Source organism: Amphiura filiformis, chromosome 3, assembly GCF_039555335.1.
Source record: "Amphiura filiformis chromosome 3, Afil_fr2py, whole genome shotgun sequence".
NCBI classification, from domain to species: Eukaryota; Metazoa; Echinodermata; class Ophiuroidea; order Amphilepidida; family Amphiuridae; genus Amphiura; species Amphiura filiformis.
This window is the reverse complement of record NC_092630.1, coordinates 20,290,172-20,304,933: the sequence shown is the minus strand read 5'-3', so window position 1 is coordinate 20,304,933 and position 14,762 is coordinate 20,290,172. Positions and strand designations below refer to the sequence as shown.

Below are 14,762 nucleotides of genomic sequence, written 5' to 3'. Positions count from 1 at the left end.
GTTTTGGGAAAAAAAATCCATATCTTCAATACGAAAGGTCAAAATTTTCAATTGATCGTCGGCTTTTCATCCCACCTACATACACTTTAAGTATACATCATCAGATTTATAAAGTTTACTTCAAGTACTGTTAAATATCAAAAATACCAATTTTTAATGATTTGCCATAAAATGTGTATTACATTGCAAATTTCAAAAAATCAACATTATTTGATATCAGAAGGACATTCTTCGTATTCAGAATGCAATTCGATATGTCTGATGTGCTCTAATGTCCCACAATAAATACTGTCCAAACGTTCATACCCCTTCCCTTAAGTCTTTGTGAAATAGAGCCCTGGATTGATCTAATTATTTGCCTATCCCTGTCATTCCCCCCAAGAGGTTGTACCCCTGCTGTATTTGACATTATTTTGCCAAAATTATTCCATTCCCTCTAGCTGGAAAAGAGTGTATAAAACTAGCACGATATGCATGTGCTGTTAAATAATACCCATGTTAAATATAGGACTGGGCACTCTAAATAATAGGTTGTCTAAATAATCTATGGGGCAATACAAATTTAGTTGAATTCACAAACATCCTTTCCTGCATTGCTACCGTATCTGTCTGTATCCACTCATCAAAATCACACTGCATGACTATTATCAGTTTCCTGAGCGCCTTCTTTTTAATCAGTTCCTAATTATTGCTCTCTTTAGTTTAAACAGTCTAAAAGATTTGACTAGGTTCCTAGCAAAATAAGACCAGCAAATTTCTAATTTGCTACTTTTTCTATCGAATTTGACTACAAAATTGTTGACGACCTGATTTTACTACAAACACACAGTCAACTGGAGTAGATCATTTAAGGAATGTAGACCAATGTTTTGATCAAAATATAGCAGGTCTAATCCTTTCCCCACAGTTTTTAGAGTTAAATAAAAGTTTTTCTGTGGTACTTATGGTTTTAATATCTTATACCTGTACCTAAGTCCTTCCTATAAGAGAATTCTACTTAGTCCATTGCTGATACAATCTTCTGCTATGATATAATTGCAAAATGTTCAACTTACCCAAGGATCATGGATATGTAAGAGACCGCAACTACTAGCATATCTAGAAGGTTGAAAGTACTACGGCAGAAGGCACCCTCGTGTAAAACCAGGCCATAGGAAACAACCTGCATGACAAATCAACAAAATCACCACAAAAAATGACTGTCCACAAATAGTTTGTTTGTGTCTGATCTGATCCAATCAAACCAAAGTTGGCAATAATGAAATTGAGCAAAATAACGAGCAAAAAATAAAACTTACATCAGTAAACTTAAGTACTGAGCAAGTTATTAATGGTATTAACTCAAAATTTCACAATTTCTGAATTTGGTCTGAGTGGAACAGATTGTGTAAACATATTATTATTGCCTTTCTTCAATACTCTCATGAACAAATTAACACACGTTTATATGGGTTGTGCAGGAAATATCATGTGGTCAATTTGTAGTCTTTCTCTGCCATAGCTCCAACTTAATATGGGATAATCCTCCACAACATCTGAGACTATGCAATCAATATCAATACTTTAATTAAGGATATTTTTGTTATAATTGTAAATTTCTTTGTGTGTTACTGAAATGTGACCACACTTGAGAGTGGGATTATAACAGGATCTCAAACTAAAAAAAAAAAAAGAAGCTTGTAGGTGATGAATAATGGTTGGTTCTGAAGTTCGCAGCCAAATAGCGGCGAAAGACGGATAACAGTCAGTTTCCATTGCACATTGTTTACCGGTAAACACTCGATGAGCAGCGTCGATTGACACGCCTCAACCCCAACAACTGCGGCTGGGTTTATACTCAGTTTAACAACTCTTCGTATACCTTTGTACAGGAGCCAACCATTGTTAATCCGTGATGAAGCCACGCTTTGACAGTATAGTGTATATACAAACGCAGCGATGGCAGCTAAAGCTGAGCAGTATACCACACAGATGTTGTGAATCTTTGCATTGTTCTGGGGATTATTACTGTGGGGGCATGAGACTAAACCCTGGTATGTCAGCATGCTATTTTGCCAATGTAGTGTGTGACTAATAGACATGAATTAGTTTGGCTAATTCTGGCAAGTTCACTTACCTTAAGAAGTATTTCTATTGTAAAAACTATAGTGAAGCCCCAATCAAAATAATCCAGGATCTGTGGGGGAAAAGTTAGCAGATTGATAAATAAGATGCCAAAATTTACAATGCTGAAAAAAAAACCACTTTATTCAGATATCGACTGAACAAAATGAAAAACTTATCACCATGCACATATTTGATAAAATATCTGAATAAATTGACTGAAATTATCCATTGTTCATGTGTCCGAGTGAGCATAGTCCATTTTGGTAAATCCTGAAAGCAATTTAACCTTACATATGTCACGCCGATACACACATCATTGTTACTGTGTACAGAGCACTGCGCTGTAACAATTTGTGTATCAGGACAGCTTGACTTATTTTAAAAATCTCACAAGCTTTTGGGAATTTTGAATGATCTATTGTTCTAGCAAAAAAACAACAACTTTAAATGTTACAAGGAATAAATGATTTGTATATTCAATTTTGCCTCCTACTCTACTAGGTCTTACTAATATTAGATAAAAAAAAAGAAGAAAATTTTTTTTTTTTTGATAGTTAGAATAATGCCTTATAAACTGAGCTCAAAAAGAAACTTATAATTTTTCACAAGGTCATATCTTCAAATCTTGTTCATCAAATTGAACCAAAATTACACACAGATTTACTTCAATACTCTACTCTTAAGGGCGTACTACACCCATATATTGGTTTGATTGGTCTAAAAAAATATTTTGTCATTTATAGCTAGGCGATATATGCACGGATCATGTGAAATAAAAAAAAAAAGAAAAAAAAAAAAAAAAAGGTGGTTTTAAACCATTGTATAGTAAATCATTTTAGCCCTATATATTTTTTGTTTACTGTAACCTAGTTACTCAGATCGTGTTTCATAACAAATCATAATTTATTCTTTTCAACATGTTCAAGTAGGGTACATGAATAGAATACATTAAATCCTTTGTTATACTCTCTATAGAAAATCTATAGTGGTACATGCAAAATATATAACACTGAATAAATTAAATAAACACTTACACAATAGATGCATATAGTCATTAGTCAAGTCAATACTATGTGTTGTTAGGAGAAGAAAAGGCTATTAGGTCACCGTATGTCAGGTTATAGGTCAATTGGTTCAGGTCAAATTTAAGCATCAATTTTGAATACACATGTGAGAGTCTGTGATATCAGAATGAGGAATAATTTTGATATTCTGTCTTAACTGGATATATATCGAGAAGTGCAAGGTGGATATACTAATATACCTTGGGATGTAAATGGTGAGTACAATTTAAAATGCCTAGTTGAGATGGATTTCACAAATAAATATAAAATAGTTACCAAAATCACAAAAGCTAAGCTTACGGAAAACTACCCAATATGGTGGTATAGGTGACAAGAAATACAATTTTTTCAACATTGCTGTAGTATGGTTGTGGTAACCTGTTACCTATGGCTTAATTAAGTTTCAGTGAAATAATGTCGCAAGTTAAAAATACAAAATATAGCTCAACATTGAAAATAGAAGCATTTTAACAGGTTCGTTTTTTGATAGTTGTGGAGCACCAAGTTCATGAAGTCATAAAAGAAATCAGGGACCACTTATTCCCATTTTACATATCAACATTATTTCCCTAATGTGTTAGCAACACATATCCAAAATTTTAACGAAATCCGTTGATAGTAAGCTTTCCAAAATGAAGTGAATTTAAATCATCAGTGATGTACCACCTGTTGGCTTCTACTTTTAAAAGCATGTAAGCTACGTTGATACCGATGCCACCAATAAAGCGAGAAGATTTGCCCTTCATTTTGCATACCACTTTGTCCAATTTTTTTTTTGTAATTTCTTCACAAAATGCAAAAAATGCCAAAAAAATCAATGGGTGTAGTACCCCTTAACACATGTCAGTAAACAAGCAGTTATCAACTGACACAACAGCAAAATGCACTGACATGGGACAGCTTCCTGGACCACATTCACAGCCCAGCCCTGTTTCATGAAAAAAGTGTATGAAAAGCAGAAAGCAGCACCGTTTTATCATCTGTGCAAGGATCTTGTGTGCATTCTCACAGATTTTTTGTGCTGTGTGTCAAATGTTGGGCTGTGAAAGTGGAGGAAGTCCAGGAAGCTGTCCCATGACAGTGCATTGTGCTGTTGTGTCAGTTGGACAACTGCTTGGTTACTGACATGTGTTTTGAGTAGAGTATTAAAGTAATCCTGTGTGTAATTTTGGTTCATTTTGATTGACAGTATTTTAAGATATGACCTTGTGATTCACAAGTTGTAAAAAAATATAAGTTTCTTTTTGAGCTCAGTTTAATATTAGATAAAAAAAAGAAGAAAAATTAATTTTTTTGATAGTTAGAATAATGCATTACATGATGTACCTCATTCCTCTTGACGTCCACATTCAATGGATCCTCAGCAGCAAGCATTACACTACTTATAAGAATACAAACAAGCACCACATTGGAAAAAAAATTATGGTTGCAAATGAAGTAACATCCCTTGCGAAACCTGCAGATAAAAGGAACATGAGAGACATGTTTAAGAACAAGCACATCATAAAATGAGTATGTTTACAATTATTGAGTAATTACTATCCCTTGCAACCCTGCCCAACTAAGTGGTATATCGTTAGCCTGCTACGCTAATTGCCTATGCCATTTTTTGTAATTTTGAGAACAAAGTACAAAATATGGTTCAAGCATGCATTTAAACATATTTATTCATCAATCTTTGCACAATATCAAGAACAAATGATAACAATACAAATGAAAGGGAATAATCCGAAATAATAAAGGTGGTTACGTAACTGATGCATGCTTGAACCACATTTTGTTCTTTGTTCTCAAAATTACAAAAACTGACTTGTGCAATTAGCGTAGCAGGCTGACGATATGTAGACAGCAATATAAGCATAAAATTGGGAAAGATATTGTCAAAGTTAGTGCCAACAATCCATTTTAAAAATAAGTATTTGGTGAAGTTTCTATACATGTTTTTATGTTACAAAAACCTTAAATAAAATGTACAATCTTGTACTTACTTGTTTTCTGGCCTAAATATAAAAAGTGAGTTAAACAATGGCATGGGTTGTTTCTTCTCCTGCAGATTGAGTTCTGATAACCTTCTAGGTCTGGCTGATGCTGTAGTTACAGTCTCAGCTTCTTCTGCTTCTTCTTCCTCTTCCTCGTCCTCTTCTTCTTCTGCTTCATCATCTCCTGATACACACACAAAAACAAAAAAGAACTTGCATGTTCTGGGTTCCCACAGACTTTCAATTTAAAAATTTGCTGATTTTGAAAAAGTGGACCATTTTCCCAAGGGGGGGGCAATTTTGTGAAAAGTGGACTTTTTGTTCCAAAATTTGGACATTTTTTGACGAAAAACCTGTAAATTCTGAAATTTTTGGACTTTTTGTCCAACCCCCGCGTACGGGCCTGCATACAGGCTTTGACAACACTTAAAACCGGTCTCTATTTACACCTCCCTATTTCTGATCAAATTCAGAAATCCATGACTTTTCCATGATTTTTTTTGCAAATTCTTTAAAAAATGTCCTGACTTTACCAGAGTCTGTGGGCACCCTGAAATCACATTTGCAATACCATATATCATGTGAATCTAGAGATATGAACATACTATGAAGCATGTTTTGACAAATTACTACCACAGCTCACTATCAATCCTATTGCTGTGATCATCCCATACTGACAATAGCATACAACTATTAAGGGCCCGGTTTGTGTCACTCCACACCCCTTTGTATTATCCTGACTACAGGTGGCAACAATGCTGATTTTGTGTACAGTGCAAAACTGGTCATGGTTCTTGCTCACGCTTGGCTATATTGTGTAAAGCAATTCACATGTTACATAGGGATGGTCTATAGTCAACTGTTATTGGGTACTATGCACAAATCACATAATTTGATCTACTAGAATAATCAGGGAAAGTTTCCTACAACTATTCATAAAACATGCAGGTTGAATGTAATTCTTAAATCAAAATCATTCAATACTTTCATATTTTATGGCTATTCATATAGTGGTATAGATTAGATTAGAAGAATGTTTAAACTTCAACACTACTAAATTTGACCGTGAGCGCTTTCACAGTACCAACTGCATCCTCAGCCAGTTGTTATGGATCTGATAATTTGACAACCTAGACTTAGATCCAAGATCATCAGGGGGATGAGGAAAACACCTTTGATGTGATCAAAAAGTATGACAGCATCCTTGTTATGGATCTGATAATTTGACAACCTAGACTTAGATCCAAGATCATCAGGGGGATGAGGAAAACACCTTTGATGTGATCAAAAAGTATGACAGCATCCAAGGAAGCCATAACTTCCAGCTGAGGACCCAGTTGGTACTGTGAAAGCACTCCCGGTAAGCGATCAAATTTAGTAGTGTTTAAGTTAAAAAATTCTTCCAATCTCAGGTAGTGTCTCCCTATACATGTAGAAGAAATAAGTGGGTGTCTTTATACGACAGCATATATACTGCAATCACCTATTCCTGGATCAATGAAACTATATGAAAACCAGCAAGAATACCAGAGGAAATGTATGCCACCAAGATGAGGCAATACAAATCCTATCACAGGCGACATCTACACGACGCTCATCAATCTAGATCAATTTGGATTCAATGTGCATTGTTTTCTTACACAAAATGTATTAAAGCTTATGGAACCAAGATAGCACAACATAGGGTCAGACCTTCACCACCCACTTTTCATCCGTGTAAAAAGGTGGCCCCTGGGGCCCACATAATAGACCCAATTTTAATTAACCCTTGCAACATTAGCTAACATTAGTGTGCCGCCCTCTCCCCCACCTAACAATTGAGCAATACATGATAATGCAAATCACATTTCACTATACATGCATGTTTTATCAAGATTAGTTCCAGTAGACCAATTATGGCTATGTGAATATTACCCCTCCAGTGTACAGCAGGTGAATCCATATTGCATACTATTGTATACACAATGTGATATTTAGGTTATATAACATTATGACAGCAGGTGTCAAGGCTAATATTAGATTATATTCACTCCATATTATCATCAATGTCTTGTCAACAATTAACAAAAGCTAATAACACATGTTGATTGTTTCTAAAAATACACCAAGCTTGTTTAAGACACAGTGAAAGACTCTTGTAGCAGCATTTGACCTAATTAAAGAAAATGAGATAAGAGTCGGAAAATATCAATTTTGAAATAAACATCTTCTAAGATGGAGCAAGCTATAAGCTACAGTATAATCACCATATTCCTTCAAAATATGAGCTAAGATAGCCACGTTATTCAACAAAATAACAGCAGGAAACATAATGAAATACAAGGAATTTGATGTGAGAGACGTTCATAACTGGTAAACAACTTGATCTACAATGTCCTAGTTTGCTAGAATAGCCACATATAGACTTAACTTGATAAGAGGATGCCCACACTTTAGTCACCTAGGGATAGATGCTATTGATTATTTCCTCTACATCAATGCAAAACAGACACTCACTCTATCACTTCATTAACATCTTCTCTCTCAAAGCAATCAGTTCATTTCAAGCAATTTGCTTATGCTCTAAACCACCTTTAATTTATTTTAATTAATCTCAATTGTTTTTAATTGGTTATTTGGGCAAATTTCTTTGCAATGTTGTCACTTTTTTACTGCACTAGGCTTTGCTCTGTTCAGTTGTAAGTGATAATTTTCAAATGATTATTTTTTTCATGCTTCAAAAATTGCACACACAAAAAATTTGCCAATTAAAATTTTTGTACATAGACTTGCCCACTAATATTAATACAATTAGTGGGTTTTTAGCAGGTTCACCGTCGTACAAGTTTATAACTGTCAAGCTTTCGTCAGGAGTAGCTCTGACTTCTTCACGACAAAGTACCTAAGAATGAGACATGTAGACCGCCCCTTGCCTACTGATGGCTCTGAAAAGAGCCGTTCACTGAAGACTGGCCCTTGTCAACAGAGAACAAGCAGATCTCGCCTATCTGCTCATTTTAAAGGTTTTGGTGGCTCTGAAAAGAGCCATTCACTGAAGACTGCTCCTTGTCTACAGAAACAAGCAGACCTCGCCTATCTGCTAAATTTAAGGTTTGGTGGCTCTGAAAAGAGCCGTTCACTGAAGACTGCCCTTGTCAACAGAAAACAAGCAGATCTCGCCTATCTGCTAAATTTAAAGGTTTGGTGGCTCTGAAAAGAGCCGTTCACTGAAGACTGCCTCTTGTCAACAGAAAACAAGCAGATCTCGCCTATCTGCTAAATTTAAAGGTTTGTTGGCTCTGAGAAAAAAAGAGCTGTTCACTGAAGTCTACCCCTTGGTAAGCTGTATACTTCTATTACAGTATTATGCAGTCTACATGTTCTCTGTTGAGAGAAGTCAGAGCTACTCCTGACGAAAGCTTGACAGTTATAAACCCACTAATTGTTATGAATTCCAGTCGTAAAAGCCTATCCCACAAAATATTAATACAGTTGTGTGCCTTGGTAATGTTGTATCAAACCAGGCAAGCAAGGAAATGCATGAAACCTAATTAGCATATGATCATGATTTGAATAAAAATGTAAGCACTAGACAACAAACTTTAAAATAATATCAAAATTATATACATAACATCAATACTTTTCAAGATTTGAGCATCTTAAGAAATTTTTCTCATACATGTAAACCCAGGAAATATTTAGTACAACAATATTTTTCCTTTACGCAACGAAAAAACCTATTCTACAGGCCCGACCAACCAAAATTTCAGTTTTTAATTTGCCGTATGCGTGTAAAATCAGCATTTTTAGCCAAAAAAGGACTGAGTTTGATGTCAAATTGTTGTATGCTGTTTGGGCAAAGAGTAGATTTATTTTGACTGATAAAAATGTGTGCAAAACAAGAGCAAAATTGTAAATAAAATTAGTACTTATTTACACATTTTGGTGACTTTGCTGACAAGAACATAGTGGGTAAAAGGTTTATTCCACCTTGGCAACAATGGTGTTCATGCGCGTATTTTGGGGCTTTGGGGGCGCCAACCCCGGGTAAAAGCAGGGCGGCCAAAATGAAGGGCGGCGGAAGAAGAAGGCGGCAAAAACAGGGGCGACAAAAAAAACGAAGGGGGTGCAAAAAGAATTAGTAAATAAAAAAAGCGGAAAAAATTTGATAAAGCATCAAAAATTTTGAAAAAATTGTACTATACATCAAAAATTGGCTGCTTTTAGGGCGCTAGCGCCTGAAACTTTTTTTTTTTTTTTTTTGCTCTTTCATTTTTTCAAACGACCGAGAAAAAAATTGGGTCAACCTTTTCGGGCTGTTGAGGAAGGGGTGGCAAAATTGAATTTTCTTCAGCCCCCCGGGGTTGGGGCGGCCACGGTACGCCACTGGTGTTGCATAATATTTGTATCTTACCAGCTTCCCTCAGAGATTTCTTCACATCCTCGTCATCAATTGCGCTCTACAAGAAAACAATAATCAATAGGGCTCATTATAGGACTTAGCAAAAAATTATGATCATACATGTACCATAAATTCTATTTCATGTAATTACATTATACTTTAATTCACATAGAAAAGTAAGTTTAATGTGGGTACTGAGAAGCAGTTGCTTACCCACTTACTACTGCTCTTCATATATCAAGATGAATTTTGATAATAAAATCATACAGCAATTATTTAAGAAATTCTGAATAGTTCAAAACTCTCAGGGGGTACATTTTTGTACTCTCTATAGTATGACAATGTAGCACATGCATTCCTGTAGAATTTCATAACACCCTATGGCAGAGCTGCCAACATTTGAATCTTGAAAAAAGGGAGATTTCCTGTTGCAATCAGGGAAATTTGTCAAAATGTGTACATCTTAATGGATGAAACCATTTCCTTTTCAGGAGATGACCACAAATTAAGGGTTCTGAAGGGTTAAAAGTAGGGAGTCTCCTGCGAAAAGAGGGAGAGTTGGCAACTCTGCTATGGTATAAAGTCTCTCTCCCTAGCTACTCTCTTTTTCTCTCCCCTCCCCCCTCTACCCCTCTCAATCTTTCAGTGAATATAATTGCTACTCTCCAGGATTATCCCAATGTCACAAAATAAATTCTCATCTATCATTGCTCTCATTTTCAAACAGTTAAAAATATCATTGTATTAAGGTGGTACAACACCCCTTTATAAATTTTGATTATTTTTGCATTTTTCTCAAAAAATAAGAACACACTGGTAACAAAAGTTATGTATATTATAGGGGCAAATTTTACATTCATAGATGCAGGTGTAATTAGACCAACCTTAGTTTCAATGCTTTTCTAAATAGAAAAACAGAGTATAAAATTGCTGAAATTACGGTTGCATTTCATAAAATGGACCACTGATCTTGAAGCATCTTCTTGAATTGTTTTCCTTTTAATTTTCAAGCTGATTATGGCCAGTGTTGCCAAAACTTTTCAGCGTCAAGGCGCGGCGCATTGACTCGCCAGGCCGCGGTAAAGGATTCTCAAGTCGCCCAATTTTTAAGCTTCAAAAAGCGCCCAATATCGGATATTTGGGCGGATTTACCCGAATTTAGAACGCAAAACACCCAATTGGGCGGAAAAGCACTTGACTTTGAAACTTCTGGTACTTACTGGGAAGTACTGACCGATCAATAAATGGTCACGAAACCCATTGTAATTGCAATTTGGAGCTTCAGAGACTCAAAACCTTTATAAATTGGCTAAATTGAAAGGAAAATACATCAAATTACTGCTTTTTTGAGTAGCGGCAAGTGATCGCCAAGTAGCCCAATTGTGCACCTAAGACGCGGCGTTGGCATCACTGCATGATGTGCACTTGTTGAGTTTTTGTAGGGGCGTGTTGTTTGTTTTGTCTGGCTTGTATGAAAGAATGACACAAGATGGTAGTTATGTTTTGTATGTGAGCGAAAGTGAACGATGTCTTTGTCCATCAACTTTGTCTCTTTTGTCCTTTTATGTTCTTGCTGTTTAAAAAAAAGTAATGATTATTTTGTATAGATTTATGATCATTGGGCTCATTGTGTGTGTCTTTTCTCCCTCTACCAGTTTGACACACAGGGATGATAAGAAAACGCAAAAACAAAATGTATCATATAATGATCACATTTCTCATTTCTAACTAATTTGCTTACCTTACTTTCACTATCTTCAGATCTGAAAAGTAAAAAAGAACAGAAAGACAGAAATGTAAAACAAGTGTTCAACTCAAGAAGCAACTGCAAACCAACAGTACGTATTACGAGGGTCATTCAAAAAGTTCTACCTCCATCATCACATCTCTCTTATCATACATGCCATGCAATTGAAATTAGCCATGATAATACTCTTATATCTTGGCTACAAAATAAAAGTATTTGATTAAAATGTGATTTTTGGTTGTTAAAATGTATTGGTTTAAGTGAATACGGATTTGGTATATCGGAAATGGTTAAAAACTGCCAAATTAGTAATTCACGTTAATGACTAATTAAATCACAAAGTCTTAAGTCAATGATTAGTCATGCAATTTGATATTTTGTACAAATTGACTATTTTAAATCATGAAAATATTGTAAAATGATGCAAATTGATGTGAACTGTTATTAATATTCTTTTGGCATTACAAATACACAATTTCAGCAGCATTTCTTGAATTAAAAAAAATATCTTGCATGACTAATCATAAATTAGTCCAATTAGACGTCTTTTTTGACTAATTAAAACTTTACAGAGTATACTGTTGCAGTCTCAGACATTCATGCTTACTTATTGATGGCATTTTTATGGTTAACTTCGTTGACATCTTGTTTGAGTGCTTTTCGTTTATCTTGGAGTCTCTTCGGACCACGATTGACTCCATGAGGATCTACACCCGGTGGTAACTGCTTGGACAGGTCAAACTCGTTGGCCCTGCGGATGGATTTGTTTCGTTTCTCTTCTTCTTTCTCCTTCTCTAAAGCTGTGAGACTTTCTGCATCAGCCAAGTTATCCACAGCAATGGCCAAGAAGACGTTTAGCAGGATATCTGATTAGCAGCAAAGGCTAGCTCAGGAAAATACTTTTCAATACTCTTTCATGTCAGATTTCATCAAGCAATATGCCTTCATTTTTTTTAAAGTCCTTATTTTTACATAGTCATAGTATGTACTATGACTATCTGATACAGGGCCAGCGCAACCTATGTGACAGGTCAGGCGCCACCAGTTTTGAGCAACGCGGGGAAAAAAGTTTTAAAAAAACAATAGGAAATGGCCTCTAAGCACATCCAGAAAGAAATCTTCACGCCCTTATAAACTCCGCTCGCTACACTCTAATTGGATTGTATATTGCCATGATTGCAGACTTTTACCATTGCAAATCGGGGGAAAATTACATTAATTATAGAGTGGATATTTTGCGAGTGCCACACCACTTTTAACTTCCTTGTACTGGGCCTGTGATACAGTTATGCCCAGACTTGTAGTCATGTCACCGCACTCAAGTCTCGAATCGAGTTATCAAGTGCTTGAGTCCAGACAAGTCATTGAAGTGTCGAGTCAAGTCAAGTTGAGTCACTTGGGATTTGAGACTCAAGTTGAGTCACAAGTTCTAAATGTTGTGTAAAGTCTGAGTCAAGTCAATTTATTCTGAGTCAAGTCATTACAAATTTGGTTATGCCTTTCATGTAACGGTTCCTGGAATAAATTTCACACAAAGTTCAAATATATCATTTGATTTCTCTCCATCAATTACTACTTGGTAGGAATCTCAAATCTGTCAAACTAAGGCACTTGTTTTGTTCTTGCAATACCTGGCATGACCCCTTTAAATAAACTATACCCTTTATGAGCTACCCTTATTTACACTTTGAATAGTGTTAAAATAATAAAGGTGTTAAAAAAATGGTTTTCTTTCTTGTTTTGTAATTGCTGTTGTTATTTTCACTCCTTCCTTCATTCATTCATTCACTCACTCATTCCTTCCTTCATTTATTTATTTACCAATTTTAGCACATTTTGCTTTTATTGCAAGCAATACCTATTACCTACACACATATACAAAACACCCAAATTATAATGTATATAATTAACCTCTACTCCTAACTGTCACCTTTCTACCTGTCCATTTAAGACCACACTATATAATCTACAAAATGAGGTCTAAGAATATGAGATTCTTTCCAGTGTCAAGGATACAGTTACCAACGATGAACAAAATGATGAAATACATGCTAGCTATGATGCCTTTAGAGTGTACTCCTCCATAGGACTGAATGCCATCATACATCACCTCATTCCAATCCTCACCAGTGAGAATCTAAAAATAAATCACAACAAACATTATTTTAGCACAAATATTTAAAAATATCTGAGCAAAATAAAACACTTATAGGGCAATATGTCAACCATGGCCAGCCATTCAATAGGCAAGTTAGTCAAAAAGTTAAAGGAACATTCAGAGATTCATCAATCTCAAACTACGATATTCCCCACACATCACTTTATTTGCACTTATAGAATTCTTACTGATGTAGCAACTAAGGCACATCTTTTTTGATCTTATAGCGCTATCGGTGCCCAAAGAGGTACAGATGGTACTTTTTTTCGTTTTTTATTACTAAGGCACATCTTTTTTGATCTTATAGCGCTATCGGTGCCCAAAGAGGTACAGATGGTACTTTTTTTTTGTTTTTTATTTAAATAAAAAACAATAACACTGTGCAAATGTTCATTGTTATGCTTGATACAATGTATTACATTTCCAGGGAGCGATGTTAAGAGTTATTGGTACCTTACCGGGCACCAATAGTTCTATAGGACCAAATTGGATGTGGTGCCTAACCCCTACACTAAAAAACCTATAGTCCATTTGGCTTCCTTGATACAGTGATGTTAGTACTTTGTCAGAGCGGAGTGTGTACAGATGCACTGTGTTTTATTACACATGTAAACTACGCACACTGGAGGCCAAATGGACTATACTATGTTCTCTTGTCAAAAGAGACAAATCTTCATTCTTCATATCCAAGCTTAAGGTACTCTCTGCAATCCAATAGGAGACGCGATCTCAAAGGCCAACGTAACCTTTCTGTTTTCTTCATATATTGTCAATATTTCTGAAAGCAAAATGGTTGATGGTTATTTGGCTAACTTACTTCAGAATATTCTGCAGATAGACTTTGTTGATGCTCTCCGGAATCTCTGAAAGTACCATTTTAAGCATGAGCCATTTAATGTATAAAATCTTTTCTCACCTGAAACACAGTAAACAATGACTGCCAAAAGTTGTCAAAGTTGCTGCGCGGTTTCTCCTGGTACTTCTCAAAATTGAAGCGGCCTCCAAATACTTGCATTCCAAGTAAGGCAAAGATGAGGATGAAGAGGAATAGTAGGAGCAACAAGCTAGCAATAGAACGCATACTGTTAAGTAATGATGCTACCAGATTGCGTAGTGATGCCCAGTATCTGAAACATACATAAAGGCAAGTAAGTATCAGGGTCGGATCCAGGAATTTTTGATAGAGGGGGCGCCTTTTGGTCGATGACGAAAAAAATGGTGTTAAGGGGGTTACCCCCTCGAAAACTCAACGGTTTTGGCTCATTGTTTGCTGGTCATGGCCGAATTTGTTCGCTTTTTAAAAATTTCTTTCATTTTTTGTATTTTA

At 35.6% G+C, this 14,762-nt stretch overlaps 1 protein-coding gene across 1 annotated transcript in view; it reads right to left on the bottom strand.

Moving 5' to 3' along the window:
* LOC140148178 (voltage-dependent L-type calcium channel subunit alpha-1D-like) overlaps positions 1–14,762 on the bottom strand; it is a 143,823-nt gene that overhangs the window by 50,193 nt on the left and 78,868 nt on the right. The window contains 9 exon segments of the mRNA XM_072170038.1: positions 1,056–1,162; positions 2,117–2,176; positions 4,497–4,626; positions 5,159–5,333; positions 9,543–9,588; positions 11,272–11,293; positions 11,885–12,143; positions 13,294–13,414; positions 14,352–14,562. Of these exon segments, the coding sequence (XP_072026139.1) occupies positions 1,056–1,162; positions 2,117–2,176; positions 4,497–4,626; positions 5,159–5,333; positions 9,543–9,588; positions 11,272–11,293; positions 11,885–12,143; positions 13,294–13,414; positions 14,352–14,562 (1,131 nt within the window).